Source organism: Primulina tabacum, chromosome 4, assembly GCF_025594145.1.
Source record: "Primulina tabacum isolate GXHZ01 chromosome 4, ASM2559414v2, whole genome shotgun sequence".
NCBI classification, from domain to species: Eukaryota; Viridiplantae; Streptophyta; class Magnoliopsida; order Lamiales; family Gesneriaceae; genus Primulina; species Primulina tabacum.
This window is the reverse complement of record NC_134553.1, coordinates 48,381,555-48,403,820: the sequence shown is the minus strand read 5'-3', so window position 1 is coordinate 48,403,820 and position 22,266 is coordinate 48,381,555. Positions and strand designations below refer to the sequence as shown.

The following is a 22,266-nucleotide window of genomic DNA, read 5'->3' as shown; positions in this document are numbered from 1 at the left end:
TATAAAAGAACCCATCAAAAAAAATATTGATTTAATTTGCTTCATTAAATGAATAAGAATATATTGAAAAATTCACAATTAGAAGTCATATATTTATATGTATGTTAGATATTTTGTTTTCTGTATATCAAGTTAATCAATGTAAAAATTTTAAGACGATTTGTCAAAAATTCATTTATCAATCACTTATGTTCGTTTTTTCATTTGGTACATTTGAATAGTGGTTATGTTTTACACAAGCAAGCTAGTTTGAATAATGGATGTTTGAGTTATAAATTTTGGATTTCAAACAAATATTATCTGACATCTATGAATGCCCGTTTTGGTTGAAGTTTTACACAATCTTAACTTTAATTCTACGTAAATTTTATATACAGAATGTATATATTTATTCACAAACGCATCTCTGAAGCTTCTTAAACTAAAACCCAACCTAAAAATCTGCACTTGCTATTTCCTGTTCTTCTCTGTGGGCAGCATCCATGCTTTTTCATCAGCAAAATGTATCGAACACGAAGTACGAACAAAGGATCGATGAACGTGACAGGTTATTATTCATCTATAACATGTGGCCGATGTAATGCCAATGGACCAGCTTCCTCATCAGATGGAGAGAATGGCAGATTTGCCTGTTAAATGCCACCACATGAGAAACTAAATGAGCAGGGTTTCCAGCTATTCATGGGGGCATATATTGAATTTTTAATGTTTTCTTTTCCATATTATATTGCAAAATGCTGCTATATTTCTGATTACATTTTCCTATGTTTTAAGTGAGTTTAAAACACTATAAATGTTACTAGCTCAAAACTGGGCGAAACAACGATTCACATAAGAAAGCTCGTAGGAAGCAGTAAAAATAGACATTTCAGTAAGAACAAAGGTAGGGGAGTCCGAATAATAGAGTTGTGCATGGCTATTAGATATAATAATAGAGTTGTGCATGGCTATTAGATATACCTGTCGGTGTCGGCTACGTAGGATGGAAGTCACTGCTTTTAGTATTATGCAAATTGGCAGGATAATCCCAGTAACTCGCAGCATCAACAGCTGCAACACACACCCAAAAATAGGTTAATTATATCACAATGCTTGAAAATTTTTCGTTCTTGGTGTATACCATAGGAACTTACCATGATCAGTGTGAAAGAATAGTTCCCAGCTCGACTAACAATGACCGGAAGAGTATGTCGCAGGATCAAGAGAACCATGAACTGCACAAACAGAAGACGTTAGTATGCATGCCACCAAATATGTAGCCAAGCTGTAAATTCTACAGTCGCTATACACTTTAAAACCAAGTATCCGTTCTAGAAAGTCCAGCCCATTTGAAATTTTTTTTGTCCATAATTTGAACATTTCCCATCTTCCTACGACGAATACAAATCATTCTTCTTCTTGACCGTGTCTGATACTATTTCTAGAATGTGCTATCTACATTGAGCCACATCACCCATTTAAATAACCCACAAGTAAGTCAGTGGGTTGCGCTCAAAAGCACTTGATGAATGAGTGATAAGACAATTTGGAGCAAGGAGAATCAATCTTTTGAATGTCCAAAGAATTTCAAATAAAGGTAAGAGAATTACCAGCATGGCAACCAAGCGACAGCAAGCTATGCTTCGAGTAGTAGAAACTGAATACTCGTCATAGTCCAGATCAAGGAAACTTCTGTCTGTTGATACCATTGTAATAATATGAGGTTCGTTTGAGTCGCTTCTAGCAATTTGCCAATGTCCCCTGATAACAACCAGCTGATTTAGTGATGAGTTAGTCCTCCCAAACGAAAAATGGGGGGTGGTGCCGTATATGCAGGCTTGAATTGCTGAAATTTACACAGAAATACACAATTTAGACATTGGTAAAAAAGATTTCAAGAGAGTCATAGAATCTGAATTCACCTCTAAGAAATGCTAGAAACTAGAAGCTCACCTGATGGCATATTTCACACATGGTGTCGCCTTTCTCGTTGCACCACCTCTGTATGCATTTACGGTGAGCATACTGAAAGTGAAGCAAAATAGAGGCATAAGCCGATCAATGTAGGCCATTTCAATTGAAGGAACTCATGACAAGATTAACTGCAACATCATTAAACACAAAATCTCCATGGCAGAAGCAAAACAAAAACTTACAACAATCTACCTTTAAACTTCCACAGCAAGAGCAAGGTGTCTCCATATTTGAATCGAAATCTTCGTCCTGACATATCCTGCACTCCATCACTTTTCTTGATGACAGACTACCTTCAAAATCCTCAGGGGATGAGCAACTAGTCGATGTACCATTGATTGTCGTAGGTGCCACATGATTCAAAAAATTCCTACTTTCAATAGCAGCCTTCAAAGTCGATTCGGTGAGCAAATGATCAACCAGAAAAACAAAGTGATCTCCCATCGTTTTGCAAATAAGGGCAATCCTCTTTTGTGTGTGTGTGTGTGTGTGTGTGTATATATATATATATATAAAAGCTCTATCCAATCAGTTCTCGTGGAGCACCTGATTCTAACATAACAAGATATATGATGACTATAAGAAACTCACAACAAATACAGCAGAAATAATTATACACATTATAATTACAACTTATTGCACAATCCGTGTTTATTAAATTGTCACATGTGTTCTGTCCAATAATATGAATAAATGCTACAGGGGTTATGCATGTTAAACTAAACTTAGTAATAAAGGAAGCAGAGAAAGAGCATGCTGATTAGTAGAAAACAATATTGAGGACAGAAAAAAGTTCTCAAATGATAAATTTTAAGACCCAGTGACAAAAAAAAAAGGAGAGGAGTTGAAGAAACAAAGCCGAATGATGATTCTTTAGTAGTCAAATATATTGTTTAAGCCATCTAAAGACAACCACAGGCTACAAGAAACAGAATGAAAATACAAACAAAAGCTCGAATAAATAAGAAGGGAAAACATAAAGAATTGAAAACGACTGCTAAAATTCAAAAACATCAGGATGCTTTTCCTCAATAAAAAAATTGAAGGACTTTCTGAAAGAATCCGAAAACAGCCAAAAATAACAAAAAGCCATTTTAACAAAATCACTCAAAGAAACAAACCCAAGATTCCAAAACCATGGAAAACACAGGAAGACATTTCAGAACGCCAGAAGAGGGAAAGTTGAACATACCCAGATAGGAAAAATGGGATCTTTTTTCACAATATAGAGTTAGAGGCAAATAAAGAAGCCAAGATCACGCACAAAACGAGGGAATGAAAGGGAAGATGCTTAGAAAAAGTCACGAAACTGAGGAAAAAGAGTCTTACAAGAAGGGGATCGGATGACTGAAAGCCAAGAAATATGTCCTGTTTAGCAAAACCAGGAATTGGTGAAGAAGGAAATTGAGTGTGTTTTTCGACAGCACTTCAATTCAAATTCTCAGATGACACGATCATACACATTTTGCAAAATATATACATATATATCACGAAAATCAAAATCTTTTCAAAAGTTAAATAGAAATTGTCTCGAGTCTTTCAAGCATGTCCCACCATGAATGCACGCGACATTCGCAAAATTAGCGTTTGAAGTTTTTTTTTAATGCCTTTCAAAATTTCGAGAAAAAAAAAAATTTATAATTTCGGAAATATTAATGGAAACTAGACGATTGGGTCTCCTTTTCACCTGTATCGAGATCATTGAGTGTTTTAAACTTAATTCTTTATTTATTTTTTATTTGTGCCCGAAAATTTTACTCATTTTTCTCTCTCGAACTTAACCTAGTAGTCTAAAAATCTTGTAAGTTGGATAAACAATATTAACAAATCATGTGCGTTCGATCAAAAAAATATTGGAAGAAAAAATCAAACTAGTGAGCATGTGGACACTTCAAATCTTCAATCTTTATTGGTTTACAAGTTGCTGCTTTGGATCGTTTTACTTATGACAAAAACTTCAATGAGACGGTATCACGGGTCGTATTTTGTGAGACAGATATCTTATTTGGGTCATCCATGAAAAATATTACTTTTTATTGTGAATATCGATAGGGTTCATCTGTCTCACAGATGAATATTTGTGAGACATCTCACGAAAGACCTACTCTTTATTTATTAGTATATTTGATCTCTATATTTAATTGAATTTATTTCAATATTAGATGGTTCAAATTAGTAGGATTTTATCAGAGGACAAAAGGTAAACGATCGGTTTCATAGAGTTTTTATTATTTTAAAATTCATAATTTTATTTTTAAAGAATCTTAGAATGTGTTCGATGAAAATTATACGGAAAATTGATAAAATATCATACTTCCGTAGTTTCAAAGCTTGCAAATATGTATGTAAGTATAATATATAATTATTTATATATATTAAAGTGCAAAGATATTGGAGTATTTTTTTATTTTTATTTTTTTGCTGCAAATTCATGTTTAAATTCTCATTTGGTCATTTTTTTGGTAAAAATAATAGTATCTTATAAAAGATATTTAAAAAAGAAAAATTAATGTCGGGAGACCAATAAAGTGGTAATAAAAACTTTCATTTAATAATAATAATACGAAGAAAAATATTATGGGCCAATTTAGTTATATATTTATTTTTTAAAAAATTTATATACAGTGAAAAAATTTGGGAGGGTTTGGCAAGTTGGCATTATGGTGGATCCGTCGATGTCCACTTACTGTCAGCATAGAAAGAAGAGTTAACACGTGGAGCCATCAATTTTTGTCCTTTTTTTAATTTAAAAAATTATAATTTTAAAATTATTTTAGAAATGAATAACTATTTTTACGTAAAACCAGAATGAATAAGTAACAAATAGGAGTAGATTTTTTGTGAGACTATTTTACGAATTTTTATTTGTGAGATGAGTCAATTCTACCGATATTCACAATAAAAAGTAATACTCTTAACACAAAAGAAATACTTTTTAATGTATGACTTAAATAAGATATCCGTCTCACACAATACGATCCGTGAGATCGTCTCACATGATTTTTTTTCCAACCAATTATTGTTTAGTTGACAGTCACAATAATTCAAAGACTTCCACGTGGAAATCGATGATTTGCAGATGGTCGAATCCAAATCTAAAACGACAAATTGAGTTGGTAAGTTTGATGATCCGATTGACTTCAAAATTGGATCAGCAGTGTATCTATTGTGATGACTCTGGCACGTGCGATTATGTTATTGAATATTAAATTTATAGTACGTTTTTCTAAATATTCTATATTTTCTACCTTGTTGATTTTGGCATGTAGGATTAGAATGCTAATTGTGAGGTTCAATTTCGTGTATATATAAATTTAATGTGTTTTTAAAAAGTATTAAATGGAAGTAAAAAAAAACATAATTAGACAAACTTGCATAATGACATTTTAAGCCTAAATATTTAAATTAGTTGCTTTGATAACAATTAAAAGCAAGAGTAGGTCTCTTGTGAGATGGTATCACGAATCTTTATCTGTGAGACGGATCAATCATACCGATATTCACAATAAAAAGTAATATTTTTTCATGAATGACCCAAATAAGATATCTGTCTCACAAAATACGACTCATTAGACTGTAATATTTTCTTCTAATAATAATGATGATGGTATAATAAATATATCATAAAACGATATTTATATTAATTATCTCGTAAAATTTTGTTAATATCTCATGAGATTTTGTATTGAATTTATCATTCGATTTCGATAAATCGATTTTTTGTATTCAAGTTTTTGTCGTGTAAAAATTGTCATACAATTTGGTTGTATATATAGCATTACTTGCTAGTTAATTATATACATTTGATTTTGCAGATTATACACTATTATCTATTTACAGTTAACAAAGTAAATCATAAAATATAAAGTAAAAAGAAGTTCGTATATTAAATGAATTTGATTTTGCACGATTATACACTATTATCTATTTACAGTTAACAAAGAAATCATAAAATATAAAGTAAAAGGAAATTCGTAGAATTTATATTGATCTATTACATTTTGATAAAAGTTATTTTTACAGATTTTAATTTTGTTTAAAACATTATCAAATCCGCAAAAGATTATATATATATATATATATATATATATATATATATATATATATACGTATAGGTCCCAATATATACATATATATATATATGTACGCACGCACCATCTTCTCCTCATTGTTTTCACGTAGGCAACTAGCGAGAAGTGAATTCGATCATTAATTTTTCTTGTGATCATAAACACAATGGCACCAGCAATCACACCTATTCGGAACGGTGGCGGAGATGTCAACTCCCCGGCCAAGCTCACCAAACAGGTGGTGGTATGTTGCATCATCGCTGCTTTCGGAGGTCTCATGTTCGGATATGATATTGGCATATCTGGTACGTAATAAATGCAAGGTGAATAAATCGAAATTAAACTATACATGTTATTTAACAATTTAATTGCATGCAGGAGGAGTGACGTCCATGGATGATTTCTTGTTGAAGTTCTTCCCGGTTGTTTACGAAAAGAAGCATAGAGTTAAGGAAGACAACTACTGCAAATATAATGACGAGACACTTCAACTCTTCACGTCTTCTTTATACTTGGCAGCTGTGGTTTGTAGTTTCTTCGCATCTTTTTGTTGCAAGAAGTTGGGCCGCAAACGCACAATGCAGATGGCCGCCGCATTTTTCTTCGTCGGAGTTATTCTCAACGCCGCTTCTTTGAATCTTCCTATGCTTATAATCGGCCGTCTTTGTTTGGGTGCTGGTGTTGGGTTCGGGAACCAGGTGTATATATATATATATATAAAGTCAGATCCAAATCGAAGTAACATATGATATAATTTTATTTTATCAAAAATATTTTTGATTGCAGGCAGTGCCGCTGTTTATATCAGAAATCGCTCCGGCAAAATACAGGGGAGGCCTAAACATATGCTTTCAGATGATGGTCACCGTTGGCATCTTGGTTGCTAATTTAGTCAACTATATCACAACAAATATCCATCCTTATGGCTGGAGAATATCTCTTGGCGGTGCTGCACTGCCTGCCATTTTCCTCGGTCTAGGCTCCCTTCTCATTGTCGAAACACCCGCTAGCCTGATCGAGCGTGACCAGACGGAGGAAGGCTTAAGGGTTCTCAAGAAAATCCGAGGTGTAGAAGATGTCGATAAGGAGTACAGTGAAATTCTACAAGCCACAGAAACTGCGAAGAAGATCAAGCACCCTTTTAGGAACCTGATGAAACGATCCAGTTTTCCACTACTCTTCTGCGGCACGATTCTTCAAGTATTCCAACAATTTACAGGGATTAATGTGATAATGTTTTATGCTCCCGTCCTCTTTCAGACTATGGGGATTTCGGGAGATGCATCTTTGCTGTCAGCTGTTGTCACGGGCTCTATCAATTGTCTTTCGACTTTGGTCGCAATCTTTGGAGTTGATAGAGTTGGAAGAAGATTTTTACTTATTGAAGCCGCCATCCAAATGCTTATTTCTCAGGTCAATTCTTAACAATCCGAGAACATATGTACAACAGAAAAATAATAATAACAATAATCCTTTTTATCATGATTCTTTTGTTAGAATTTTTCTCAAAAATCATGTTTTTCACGATATATAAACTTGATATATAATATGCGGAAGCGGATCGAGAATTACCTCCAGCCATTGAAAATTTGTAAGTTTCTCGAAGCCTTCCAAGCACTCCACCCTCTTGATAGATGGTGTATATTTCTTATGAGGTGTGTGTACTTAGGGACCTCAATCGTCTCTATTTATAGACATCTCATACCATCAACGAGAAAAATCGGGAGTCTGAATGACAAAAGAAGAAACGTGTACGCATCTCAATTTTCTAAAGTTGAGGTTGCGTACGCAAGTTTCGTCAAAATATGTAGGCAATGGCCGTCGCCAATCCCTACACAATATTTCTTTTAACATGTGTCATATTTCTTACATCTTTATGATTAATGCATAGATAAATTTATACGCAGGGTTTGACCGGAGCAATTCTCGCAACCCAATTGCACGCAACAAACGCCATACCTAAGCTCTATGCCATTATAGTCGTGGTCCTAATCTGCGTATTTGTCTCGGGTTTCGCCTGGTCTTGGGGTCCTCTCGGTTGGTTGATTCCAAGTGAGATCTTCCCATTGGAAACACGAACATCGGGCTTCTTCTTTGCGGTGAGCACGAACATGATATGCACATTCGTCATAGCTCAAGCCTTTCTGACGATGCTGTGCCACATGAGGTCGGGCATCTTCTTCTTCTTTGTTGCATGGATTGTTGTCATGGGAAGCTTTGCTGCATTCTTGCTGCCAGAAACCAAGGGAATTCCCATCGATGAGATGAATGAAAAAGTTTGGAAGAAACATTGGTTCTGGCGTAGATATTTTGATGATTAAATAGAATCACAAGTTTAAAAATGAGAGCGATTTCATATGGTTTTATAGCTTTCTAAGTTGGCAATATTTTATTTACGTAAATGGATTTTCATTTTGTATTAGTTTACTAAATTATATCCTTTAATAAGTCTTTTGTGAGACGAACTCACATATCTTTATTCATAAAATTGGTCTATCATGCGTATATTTATAATAATAAGTAATATTTTTGACATAAAAAAATTCATATTTTTGAAAAGTATGTTACAAAATTGATACGTGAGACTTTCTCACGAAAGTTTTTATATATATTCTTCTCAGTTCTCACTTCCCAAAACATTTCTACAATATTTGGTTTTTTAAAAAAATATGCACATAGATATGACCATCCAATAACATAAAAATCATTCTTAAAAAAAATTTAATATGAATGTATGCAATAGAGCAACAAAAAAATATAATTCAAGAATATTCAATTATCTTATGATTTATCAATCAGTAAAATTCAAATTATTTAAAGAATAAAAATAATAATATTTTTAATGAATTAAATCAGATTAGAATCATATTAGAAATCTGTATCACAAAATTGATTCATACTGTATCATATGAATTTTTGTGATAATATGATATGACACCTAACATATTATATCATCGTACCTTGAATGCGATTATATGTTGATTTGGAATTGATAAACTTAAATACGAACAAGATGCTGAAAATGAATATTGAAATTCTCAGTGTCTTTGATGTGATTTTGTCGTCTGAACGAGTTGTTTCATTTCTCTTCCTCTTATGTCCAAGTCTCCCCCGACGCTTGCTACACGACGTGGATGATCAGTCATTGGACTGAGAATTGCTCAATTCAATGACAAAAACTTGTGTGAGACGGTCTCACGGGTCGTATTTTACGAGACGGATCTCTTATTTGAGTCATCCATTAAAAAATATTATTTTTTATGCTAAGAGTGTTACTTTTTATTATAAATATCGATAGAGGTTGGTCCATCTCACAGATAAAAATTCGTTAAACTATCTTACAAGAGACCTACTCCAATCCAGTTGCCCATCATTTCATCGCCCAAATTCTTTTTCATAATGGGCCAGAATCAAATCTCTTAGTTTTGGGCCACCATTTTTATTTTATGGCCCACACTATTTAATTTGTTAAAATCCTAAATTTATTTATCAATCTTGTATTAAATTCTTACATCTTATTCTTCTACTCATTTTTTTTTAAAAAAAACACTCAAAACATTTTTTAATGAAAGTTAAATTTATACAAATTTAAAAGAGAACTTCTTAAAATTCAGATAATTTTATTTTAAATTTTTTCGAGTAAAAAATATTTTATACAAGCACACGATGCGTATCACGTATACTAATTATAACATATAATTGAAGTATAATATATAATGTTAGGTAGGTGGAAGAAAAATTATATATTGTTAAATCATTAATGAAATTCAACGTATGAAAGTAACTGAGACGCCCATGTGGCAAGGTAAATGGTTTACCAATGCTTAATGTAATAGGAAAATATTGTGGCATCAGCGACGTGGCTCACTTCATTTGTTCAAATGTAGATTAAATAACACACAATTATTATACTATTGCCACTTGTTATATAAACTTTATAGGATATTAATCAGCAATTGTAGCACGTCTCCAACATAATAATATATATAATTTTTGTAACGCCTCAGATTTGACGGACTGTCCTCACTGTACCAAGACGAGTCTTTCCAGCGTGCTGCTTATGTCCTCACTCACACGCACCCTGGGAAACTTCCCAGGAGGTCACCCATCCCAAAATTGCCCCAAGTCAAGCACGTTTAACTTTGGAGTTCTTATGTGATGAGCTACCGAAAAGAAGATGCACCTTCGTGATATGAGTAGTACATTTCAAATCTTGTAAGCCCTCTTCAACTGTACAGTCCATTACATTGAACAGTCTCGGAATCCCTCTCATTCCCGTGTGGGTCGGTCCATTCATGTTCCCTCCACCTAGAAGCCTGCCAGAAGCCGCTCATTATCCGTGCAACTGATGGCACCAGCGATCACCCCCCGCCCTCTTCGGCCCCGGGCCTCACAATTTTGGTACGATGATGATCGACTGAAATGACGTTCATTTATTAGATATAGGAAATGTTATTTTAGTAATACTTACCATATATATTCATAGTAGATGTTCATCGTATCAACACTTTATGCTAAGAGTATTATTTTTTATTGTGAATATCGGTAGGATTGACTCGTCTCACAGATAAAGATTCGTGAGACTGTCTCACAGGAGACCTACTCAAATATTTATATAAAATGATTTTTTTTTTGTTATCAAAATATATTGAAAATAATAAAAATTACAATATGATATTTTTGAAAACAACATGCATAATATTGTGATCTTAAAATATATGTCTTAATGACAACATAAATATAGTTAGTCATACACTCAAAACGAAAAGTATGTACTTTAAATTCCCATAAACTATTATTTATTTATATACTCTATAATATAATATAATATAATAATATATAATATAATAGTGAAAATCTACAGACCCGAATGCACTTCATGCCAACTATTTAAACCTATAATATCTATCAAATTAACACACAGAACCAATGCTCTCTAATTCAGTGTTCAGTCCCACATATCATATAGTTGTTAAAAATATTAAAATTAAGATTTATAATTTTGTATATTTGGTGGAAAATATATTATGATAAGATATTTGGCTTCGTGTTCCCTCCCGTATTGCGTGTTAAGTCCACAATTTCACAAGCTTAAGATACAAATTCCTCAAGCAAGATTTTAGTTAGAAACATAATATTGGGGTTTGAACGCAAATCCTATATGATTTGTGTAATTTAAAGCAAAAGTTAAACAGAGACTTGCGTGCAATTCAATCTCATCTTAATCTTAATAAGAGATCTTATGGCTGTAGAATTGATGGGTATAATTGGTAGCACAATCGGATTTGTCATTTGTAGTGGTTCTCTTTGCATACTCCTTGTTTCCTTAATTGTTCATCATGCTTCCACAACTTAATCATTGGGTAAATTGCATGTACAAAATCTGGGGTGCTTGGGAAGCAATGATTGTAGCTGTTAAAAGCATCGATACGGGACGACTGTAAAGAGAAATCGGTGATTATAGAGCTGTCGTACAACTTAAATATTTGAATTGCATAATTATTATTATAAAAATTGGTTTTTAAATTGATGTACGATTCAAAATATTTATTTTTTAACTGATGTTTAGTTCAATATTTAATTGATGCATAAGTTAAAATATTTAAGTTTGAATAATCTTTAATTTATGTATAAGTACAACATGTTTCTCATGTATCTACTTGTAAAATCATACGTCCCAAAAGTAGCTATTTCAAAAATAAAAATGTATTCATGTAGAGAGATTACTTGAAACAATCCTGTAAATCAACAAAAATAGTCATATGAATACAAAAAAGAGCAAATCAAAACACACCACCATGACCAAAAAAAAATTAACAATATTTAAACATATACTCTCTCTTAAAAAAAAAAAAGAAAAAAAGAACATAGACTCTATATATATTTTTTTAAGAAAAAAAGAACATAGACTATATATATAAAATTTGAGTAAATCAAAACACACCAACATGACAAAAAAATACTAATTATATTTAAACATAGACTTTCTCTGTGTGTGTATATATATATGGCAAAAACGTGTGTGAGACGGTCTCACGGGTCGTATTTTGTGATACATATCTCTTATTTGGGTCATTCATGAAAAATATTATTTTTTATGCTAAGAGTATTACTTTTTATTGTGAAAATCGGTAGGATTGACCCATGACACTGATAAAGATTCGTAAGACCGTCTCACAAAAAATCTACTATATATATATTATATATATAATTTCACATGATATCCATCAATATCAATCGTGACTTACCGATTGAATATATAATTTTGATAAAGTTTGAACAAATTAATACAAGTATCATATATTTGATTGACACGGAAGTTACACATTTGATTGGATAAAATATCCAAATTATATATATTGTTATATATATTAAAAACATCATATAGTTAATTATTTCGATCCGTTCTGGGTAGCATGTTGCATGTAATCCAGCAAAATATCCTAGATGATTGCTTTCAAAGGAACCCCTGGAAATAGAAGACCCTCCGTCTGGAGCCTTCATCACCCCCACGCCACTGCAGCCATCCGACGGTGCTGACACACCTCTTTTGACTCCACCACCACTTGTTGGTCACACGTGCAAAATTTGAGATAATAAAACCTGAAAATAAAGAATAAACTGGAGACCGAGATTTACGTAAAAAACCTCTAAAAATTATTAGGGTAAAAACCACGAGCAAGATGAAAAGAATTTTACTATACTATTTTGTGGTGTACAACTCACTCACTGTGTTTCCAAAGAGATCACACACTCTCTTAATACATGAGAACAAAACACCTCACAAATATTATAGAACTAAGCACTCAAATGCTTATAAGATGCGAGAAAACTCGAAGAAGTGATGATTTCAGAATGAAGAGGGGAGCTCTATTTATAGAGCCCCTTATCCATGTGAAAACGCGTTTTCTCTTCTGCTTCATTTCGTCAATTCCGCGTTTTCCGTCTTCAAATTTTGCTGCTTGCTATTCCCACCGAATCCAGCTCATTTGTTGACCAACTAAATGACAATGCATTTAATGTATTGTCATTCTTTGTCGACATTTCTCCCACTTGGAGATTTGATTGAGAATCAAACACATCTCCACACATCTTTTCAATCTTGCCATTCCATGCTAATTACGTTTCTGCTAGGCCACTTGATGATCTACACCACTCAAACTTATCAGTGTTCACTGGCTTGGTCAGAAAATCAGCTATGTTATCTTTTGTACGGATCTTCTACATATCCACGCTTCCTTCTTCTACTACTTCCCGCACAAAGTGAAATCGTACTCCAATGTGTTTCGTCCTGGAATGAAAGGCTGGATTCCTTGCAATGTGCAAGGCACTCTGATTGTCACAAAACAAAGGAACATTTTCTTGTTTGTGCCCGATCTCCTACAATAAACTTTTGATCCATATTGCCTCCTTGCAAGTTTGAGTAGCTGCCATGTATTCTGCCTCTGTTGTAGATAACACTACAACTATCTGCAGTTTTGAAACCCAGCTTACTGCTCCTTTCGCAAGTGTAAACACATAACCAGTAGTAGATTTCCTCTTATCAGGATTACCTGCATAATCTGAATCGACATAGCCCATGAGTGTAAAATCCGATCCTCCATAACATAATGCAGCATTCGAGGTACCCTTAATGTATCTAAGGATCCTCTTAACAGTGCTAATGGTCTCGTCCAGGATTTGCCATATACCGACTAACTGCTCCCACTGCTTGAGCAATGTCCGGTGTCACGCCCCGAGACTCGGGTTTGACACCGGCGTTGTTTAACAATCACACAATCGAAACAACCAGCCTTTGTAGCACAGTATAAACCGAAACCAGTTTATAATTCATAATTTCAACGAAATAAACATTGTCTTTACAATTACAATCACTAAACAACGGAAATAAATGCGGAAACGTCTTACAAAGTAATAAAAAATAAATTCGAAATGTACTACTACTGATCTCGCGAATCACCAACCCCAGAATTGTCCGGACTCTTCATCCTCAACCCGTTCTTTGGACTTATCTGGGAGGGGAGAGTAAGGGGGATGGGTATTTTGGAAATATTCAGTAAATGGGGGATATTGAACACAACATAACAACTTTATAACATTTTCGAAACACACATATAAAAACAACATGCTTTTCATAATCGTAACATCGTATCCGTAACATAACAACACTGCGATTTTTCACCTTTAACGGTTTACTTGCGTCGGTCCCTATGTTTTAATCCTCTAAGGGGACGAGGCCATAAAACGGTTCTATCCCACCGTTAAGGGCCATATGTTGGAATTTCACCCATTTTCAGGGAATCCTCACAGTGTTAACACATACACGTAACCACTTTCGTAAAAACGTATAGACGGGAGACGGAGCTCGACCAAATTTTAAAAACAAGAAACCAAAATTTCATAAGCACAAAACCGAAATTCTAACAACTTAAAACAGCCCACTTACAGTAGATCTTGCTGGAAAAACGTGAAAGGAAGGGGTTTTCTTGCACTGGAATTTCGAAATTCCTTCTTCGGCGGCTGGACTGCGACAGCGGTTCACTGCTCTCAAAAATCCTACGGCAACTAGAGAGGGAGAACTCGAAAATTTGGTGAGTTATGAGGTGTAATTTTTGAGCTATAGGGCCCTACTATTTATAGGAGTTGGCTGCTATCGTGATCGAGTGATATCGCGCGTTTGAATCCTGAATCAAATCTTTTATCTAAAATCGTGATCTATCCGTGATTTGGGTGATAACCGAAAATCTAGATCTTTCATCCAAGTAAATTCGAAATTAATATATATACACCATGGAATTTGAATTTTTTGGGGTTTTATTATCCTTTGCTTGACCTTTATTCCGGTATCTCAATATTATCTCGAATCTTAGGTCTTTTATTTTCTCATAAGTTCGAAAATAATACACGATATTATCTTGATTCTTGAGTTCAAAATATTGCACACGATATAATTATCCCTTCCAAAATTACAAATACTATCAAGATACAACCGAATCTTGGGTTTTACATCCGATCTTGTACAGATCGTAGCGAACATCAAACTTCCCACTACTGATGCATATGGTACTCGAGACATCTCCATCATCTCTACTTCACTGCTAGGACACATCTCGGAGGATAACTTGAAGTTAACAGAAAGATGGGTCGAAATTGGCTTACTATCTTGCATGTTGAAGCGTTGCAAGACTTTCTTCAAATAATTTTTCTGGGAAAGCCAATTCTTTCTGTTACTTCTGTCTCGATGAATTTGCATCCCTAGAATCTTGTTTGCTGGTCCCAAGTCCTTCATATCAAATTTCCTAGTAAACTGTGCCTTCAATCCTTGGACCTGATCTTTGTTGGGGCCTGTTACCAACATGTAGTCCACATACAACAACAAAATGATATAATCATCACCGGACCTCTTGAAATACGTACAAGGGTTTGCACTCAATCTGTACAGAGATTTGTTCAACCTGCAAACCAAGTTCTCTTTGCCTTTTTTCGCAAAACTTTCTGGCTTGAGCATATAGATTTCTTCTTCAAGATCTCCATGAAAAAACGTCGTTTTCACATCTAACTGTTCTAGATGTAGGTCAAACACTGCACACAATTCCAACACTACTCTGACTGTTGTAAGTCGAACCACAAGAGAAAATATCTCATTGAAGTCAATGTCTTCTTTCTGAGCATACCCTTTTACCACCAATTTAGCACGGTACCGCTCCACTTGATTATTGACATCACGCTTGATCTTATAGACCCATCTGTTTTCAATGGCTTTCCTTCCTCGTGGTAGTGTAACAAGATCTCAAGTTTTATTCATGTCTAATTCCTCCAACTCTTCTTGCATTGCTATTATCCACAAGAATACATCCGAGCTTTGAGTAGCCTCGTGAAAACTCGATGGCTCACCATCCTCTGATAATAGACAATATGCAATGTTGTTTTCAGTGACATAATCTGAAAGCCAACCTGGTGGTCTTCTGTCTTGAGTTGACTGCCTCACATTGGAAACCTCAGACTCAACATGTTCTTGTTCTTCGTGCTCTGGTACTGCTTCACAAGAAACTTGACTTTCGTCCGTTTTATTTTCCACCTGAAAATAGCAGTTTCTGAATTCAGTGTGCCTTTGTCTCCCTTTACTTTATCTTCCTCGAAGATAACATCCCTGCTGATGACAAGCTTGTGAACAGTATGATCCCACAAGCGAAACCCCTTTACTCCATCAGCATAACCCAAGAAGATACATTTTCTGGATTTCGAATCCAACTTCGATCTTTCTTGCTCATTGTACAGAACGTACACATGACTTCCAAATGTATGCAAATGAGAATAATCTATCGGCTTCCCAGTCCACATCCCCATCGGAGTCTTCTGATCAATCGCCACTGAAGGAGAACGATTGATAATATAACAAGTGGTTTTGACTGCTTCTGCCCAAAATGACTTTTCTAGATCTGCAATCCTCAACATAGCTCTTGTTCTGTCCAACAAGGTCCTGTTCATCCGCTCCGTCACTCCATTCTGTTGAGGTGTGTAAGCCGTCGTGAACTGTCTCTTGATGCCCTCATGTTGACAATATGCATCAAATTCGTCACTGGTATATTCTCCTCCATTGTCAGTCCTCAGACTCTTGATTTTCTTATATGAATCAAGTTCAACCCGTGCTTTGAAATCTTTGAAGATCTGGAAAACATATGATTTCTTCTTGATTAGATACACCTAATATCTCCTAGAGAAATTATCAATGAACGAGACAAAATATCTCGCTCCTCCTAGGGATACAACCGGTGCTTGCCAAATATCCGAATGAATCAGCTCCAATATACTTACTTTTGCTCCTGGCAGTAGAAGTACCAAACTTTAATCTGTGTTGTTTACTGGTAACACAATGCTCACAAAAGGGTAGTGACACTTTTGTAAGTCCCGGCAGCAGCTTCCGTTCTGAGAGAATTTTCAACCCCCGTTCTGACATATGTCCGAGCTTTCTATGCCATAACACTGTTAATTCTTCTCCTGAACCATTTGACGCAACAGCTAATTCTGCCTCTTTGTGTGTTTCTCCCAAAAGTACATACAGATTTGCAGCAACTTTTTCCACCTTCATAACCACAAGCGCTCTCTTCACAATTTTCATGATCTCGTTCTCGATCCGTGTTTTGCACCAGATGTCATCCAATTGCCCCAAGGACAAATGATTTTTCGTCAGTCCCTTCACATGTCGTACCTCCTGTATGGTGCGAATGGTGCATCAAACATTTTAATTTTGATAGTACCGACCCCAGCGATTTCCAAGGCATGATCATTTCCCATGAATACAGATCCTCCTGAGACTGGTTCATAATGATCAAACCATTCTCTCCGAGACGTCATATGCCACGTCGCTCCTGAATTCATAATCCATATGTCACAAAATTTGTGTCTGCCTTCTGCAACAGTTGCTGCTTCACTGAATAATATTTCATCACTGTCTGAAGTACTGGCCACATTTCCTTGAGAACTTTTATCGATACTCGTACACTCTTTCTTGAAGTGCCCTTTACCGCCACATTTAAAGCAGTAATTATTTTTCTTCTTACTTCTTGACTTTGATCTATCTCGCCTTTGGCTTCCACTGGAGTCACGGTCCATGAATCTTCCTCTTATCATCGGTAAAGCCTCTGCCTGCTTTGAGGTTACCAACCTATCTTCCTTATTATTGCGCCGACTTTCTTCTCCGAGAACCGCAGTTAAGACATCGTCGAATCTTAGAAAGCTCATAAGAATATTGTTGGTTATGTTGATGATAAGTTGATCATATGAATCTGGTAGACTTTGAAATAGAAGCTTCGCACGTTCATTTTTCCCTATTTTATGCCCCATGAAAGTGAGTTGGACAAATAGAGTATTTAGTGTGTTGATATGGTCGGTCATTGATGAGGATTCCGCCATCCGAATAGTATAAAGCCTTCTCTTTAGGAAAATCATGTTGTGTAGTGACTTGACCTCGTACATCTGTAATGCCTGAAGTAAATATCACAATTTGTTGATTTAGTAATATGAGATTACTAAATAATTAATGATTTTTAAAGAATGAAATATGACATATTTTGGTCATATGAAGTCCAAATGATTTGAAATTTGGATATAACGTAGAAAACTCAAAGATATAGAAGTTTCATGTTTTGAGTTTTGAGAAATTTGGTCGTTTGACTGGTCCAAAGAGATATACTGGTGTTAAAATGTTAAATATTATATATTATATTATAATATTAATATAATATAATAAAATATAATAAAAAAATAAAAAAAGGACAAAAGATAAATTTGAAGAACTCAATCGGTGAATGAATTAGAATTTCATTCATCGACGGTGTAGGGAGAAGAGTGACAGTGAAACAGGGTTTGATATTTTTTTTCGATCCTGCAATTTATCGGTTTATCCAATCGACGAACCGACTTCAGTTATGGAATCGCTGACACGAGATCGTCGATTTGAGGTATAAATTTTATATTTTTGGTGATTTTTGAAATTCGTCGATTTTTGGAATAAATCTGATAAATTGTTAAATCATACTGAAATTGAAGATTGTTGAATAGTGTATGATTTTAACGAAGTAGAGAAGATTATAGTGGTGTTATTTTGAATTATTCTCAATTTATTATAATTAGGGATTTTAATCGTTGGATTGAGATTGGAGAGTTGTTTGTTAGTTGTTATTAATTCTGATTGTATATTCGGAGTCTACGAAGTATAGGCTACACGTTGATATAAAGTTTTCGCAATTTGACGGATGTTGTAAAATAGCCTATTATTTGATTTTAAATTAATTAGGGTGTATTTGATGGTAGTATTGTGAATTAAATACACCAGAATATTAAATTGTTGAGCGATAATAATTTATAATCGAGTTTTATATTTTGTTGAATAAATTGTTGTTGGGCTATTTGATGTTATATGTTGAAGCTGTTATGATTATGTTGATACGGTGACAATGATCTGATAATTGTTGTTGAATTATTTAGATACATCACACGCATTAGGATCAAAGAAATAGCCAGATTGTATATATAATCGATTATCAGGTACGTGTTGACGTACGATCATATGTTGTTATTGTTTAGTATTGATGAATACTATTGTGTTGAACGATGGTAAATCACTGGATATGTGTGATTTGATATTATATTTGTTGTTGTTAATTATTGTTGATGTTGTTGGCTGTCGTTGTTGGGAGACGTCACGTTGATGTTATTCGTTCAACGATATTGCTGTCGCCGGAGTTGGGGTGCGACGTATCGTTGATGTTATTCGTTCGACGATATTGCTGTCGCCGGTGTTGGGGTGCAACGTATCGTCGATGTTGTTGTTCGTTCGACGATACTGCTGTCGCCGGAGTTGGGGTGCGACGTATCGTCGATGTTATTGTTGCAGTGTGTTGTTGTTGAGGTTGTTGTGACTGATTGTCTAGAAACGGCAAAATGGGTATTTCTGTTATCATTTCAGTTATATCTTATGTTGTTGTTAATATAACTGTTATGTATTACGATGATGATTGTTGTGTATGCTCACCCTTTGGAGGATGTTTCTGTTGGACAGGTTACATGACTATGCTGTGAGACATGATAGAGGTGAAGGACTAGGTGTATCTAGTCAAACAGTCATGTAGTTGATAGTAGATAGAGACAGTATAGTTTATTGTCTTACTTGAGTTGTATGTGTGTAGTTATTATACTGTTTCTGCTGCATTGACGTAGATAATGTGGTGATTGCACTACTTTGTCGTATATGCATTATATTATTACGTCGTCGAAAAGAAATTTTTTATGCATATGACGTCACATGTTGTATGATTATGTGGCGAGGTTTGGGGCGCCACAACATCTTTGTCAGAGTATCCCAGATAACTTTGACTGTTTTTATCTCAGAGATACTTGACAAAACTTCGTCAGCTATAGCTAAGTGTAAATTCGCAACAGCATTATCATTCATCTCGTTCCACTTTCCATCGTCCGTAATTTTCACCGGTCTATCTCCAATAGCCGCCAAGCAATTCTCCTTTTTTAAAACTGCTTGTGTCTTTATTTTCCACAGCATAAAATTGCTTCCGTTGAACTTTGCTATCTCATACCCGCCCTGCCATTATGTCGACAACAATTTAGTAGACTGAACAAAATAATCCCGCCTTAATAAAAAAAATCTCAAAAAATCTTTTCTGATGTGGAAGATCAGTCTAGGTTGCAACCACAGAGCATACTCAAAATTTTAAGATATTTTAAAACAAGGCTTTGATACCACTTGTTGGTCCCACGTGCGAAATTTGAGATAATTAAACCCGAAAATAAAGAATAAACTGGACACCGAGATTTACGTGAAAAACCCCTAAAATTATTAGGGTAAAAACCAAGGGCAAGATGAAAAGAATTCCACTATAATATTTTGTGGTGTACAACTCACTCACTGTGTTTCCAAAGAGATCACACACTCTCTTAATACAGGATAACAAAACACCTCACAAATATTATAGAACTAAACACTCAAATGCTTATAAGATGAGAGAAAAGTCGAAGAAAGGATGATTTCAGAATGAAGAGGAGAGCTCTATTTATAGAGCCACTTATCTATGTCTCTTCTGCTTCATTTCGTCAATTCCGCGTTTTCCGGCTTCAAATTTTGCTGATTGCTATTCCCACCGAATCCAGCTCATTTGTTGACCAACTGAATGAATGCATTGTCATTCATCGTCGACACCACTGCCACAGCTACCACATTTAATTACCTCCTCCTCCACCTCCCTTGCCTCCACCACCCTTTCCACCGCCGACACAATTTGTGCCGGGCATAACTTTTATTTTACTTTTCTACATGGGAAATATCTCCTCTTGTATTTAATATATATATATAGAGGGTAGATTGTCATTATATTTTCGACACCTAATCTCTGGCATTCATATATTTGTGGTGTTTTTTTTTTTCAATTCTAGTTCTTGATTTGTCAAATTTATTTTATACATGTATTTTTTTGATGATTTAAATTTTTTTCGTTTGCAATACTAATGTGATATTTCATGTGTTAGTATTACATCAACATATCAACTTCACGATGAAAAAATAACTAAACATAAAATGTTAAAAACGCAAAAAAAATAAATACATAAGAAAAAAAAAAGAATTTTCCATTCATGTAAATAGGTAATTAACCTTTTAATTTTTTTTTATGGATATGATCGTATCATTTTTCATGTAAATTATAATTTGTCGTATAAATCCCGAAAAAACATTATGGTATACCGTATACAACTCATATATGAAATAATAAAATAATTACTAAAACTGAGAAACGATGCAAACATTAACATTCTATAGCTTCAAACACAGTGCTGTTAAATTTAAATTTTCTTTAATTTAGTTCAATAATACTTTCATAAGTACTACACAGTTGGAGCAGCCTTCCCATTTATTTATATATATATATATATATATATATATAAAAGCGCACACTATAATAAAAGGTATAAGTCAACTGATAGAGTACTCAACAGTGATTTTCTCCCCATCACGGATCTCATATATATATATATATATATATATATAACTTAATATAGATTTATCTCCCATCATTTTCCCTTTCCATCTTTGGGTTTGGGGGGGTTCCAGATGGAGGGTCTTGATATACCCCCACCACCAGAAGCCTTTATAGTACCCGAACCTCCGCCTCCGCCACCTCCTTTACCGCTAGTGCCGACGGCAACTAATTTGTTTCCACCTCCAGAACCGCCGCGTTGGCTAGACATTTTGATTATTATTATTGCCAATTTCCAATGGAGAAAATTAGGTGCAACCTTAGTGTGAAGACTTGGGATGGACGTACTATATATAGTGGCTAATTTGGTAAGGCCGATCGGTCGAATTGAATAACTCACGTAATACTAAGACACGTGTATTTTACTTTGATTATTGATTGATTACTGTGCTACCTAATCATTATTAAAAATCAGTGAAAAATGAATAGACATTTAAATTGAAAAAATAATATAATTATAAAAATTATTTTTTCTAAAAATTATTTTTTCGTTAATTTTAAAAAATTTTCTTAAATACAATGCATGTCGATTAAATTTTTTAGCAGCTATTTAATAATAAATATATAATAAATGAAAATTTTAAGTGCATGAATTCAATTGCACGGATTTTAAATTGCGGAATTTAAATGATCTTTTACAACTTTTTCAAGAACATAAAGCTTTTAGAAGTGGTTGAAGGTGAATAACACTACGAGTG

General features: G+C 34.4%; 2 protein-coding genes across 4 annotated transcripts; one reads left to right on the top strand and one right to left on the bottom strand.

Annotated features, from left to right (window-relative positions):
• Positions 1-282: 282 nt before the first annotated feature.
• On the bottom strand, positions 283-3,502 carry LOC142543620 (uncharacterized). Of its 3 annotated transcripts, none has more exons than XM_075650984.1 (7): positions 3,075-3,502; positions 2,146-2,499; positions 1,933-2,004; positions 1,590-1,825; positions 1,134-1,214; positions 961-1,050; positions 283-629 (listed from the first exon to the last, which is right to left on the bottom strand). In XM_075650984.1, the coding sequence occupies exons 3-7, from the start codon at positions 1,940-1,942 to the stop codon at positions 552-554; spliced, it is 495 nt and encodes a 164-aa protein (XP_075507099.1). In that variant the 5' UTR covers positions 1,943-2,004; positions 2,146-2,499; positions 3,075-3,502; the 3' UTR covers positions 283-551. The 3 variants fall into 3 exon arrangements, with proteins under 3 accessions (XP_075507099.1, XP_075507100.1, XP_075507101.1); XM_075650985.1 differs by having other exon boundaries at positions 3,146-3,502; XM_075650986.1 differs by having other exon boundaries at positions 3,283-3,488.
• A 2,637-nt stretch (positions 3,503-6,139) lies between these two features.
• LOC142541738 (sugar transport protein 8-like) lies at positions 6,140-8,345 on the top strand. Its single transcript, XM_075648204.1, has 4 exons — positions 6,140-6,328; positions 6,402-6,721; positions 6,810-7,436; positions 7,931-8,345. The coding sequence occupies exons 1-4, from the start codon at positions 6,190-6,192 to the stop codon at positions 8,342-8,344; spliced, it is 1,500 nt and encodes a 499-aa protein (XP_075504319.1). The 5' UTR covers positions 6,140-6,189; the 3' UTR covers position 8,345.
• Positions 8,346-22,266: the final 13,921 nt, after the last annotated feature.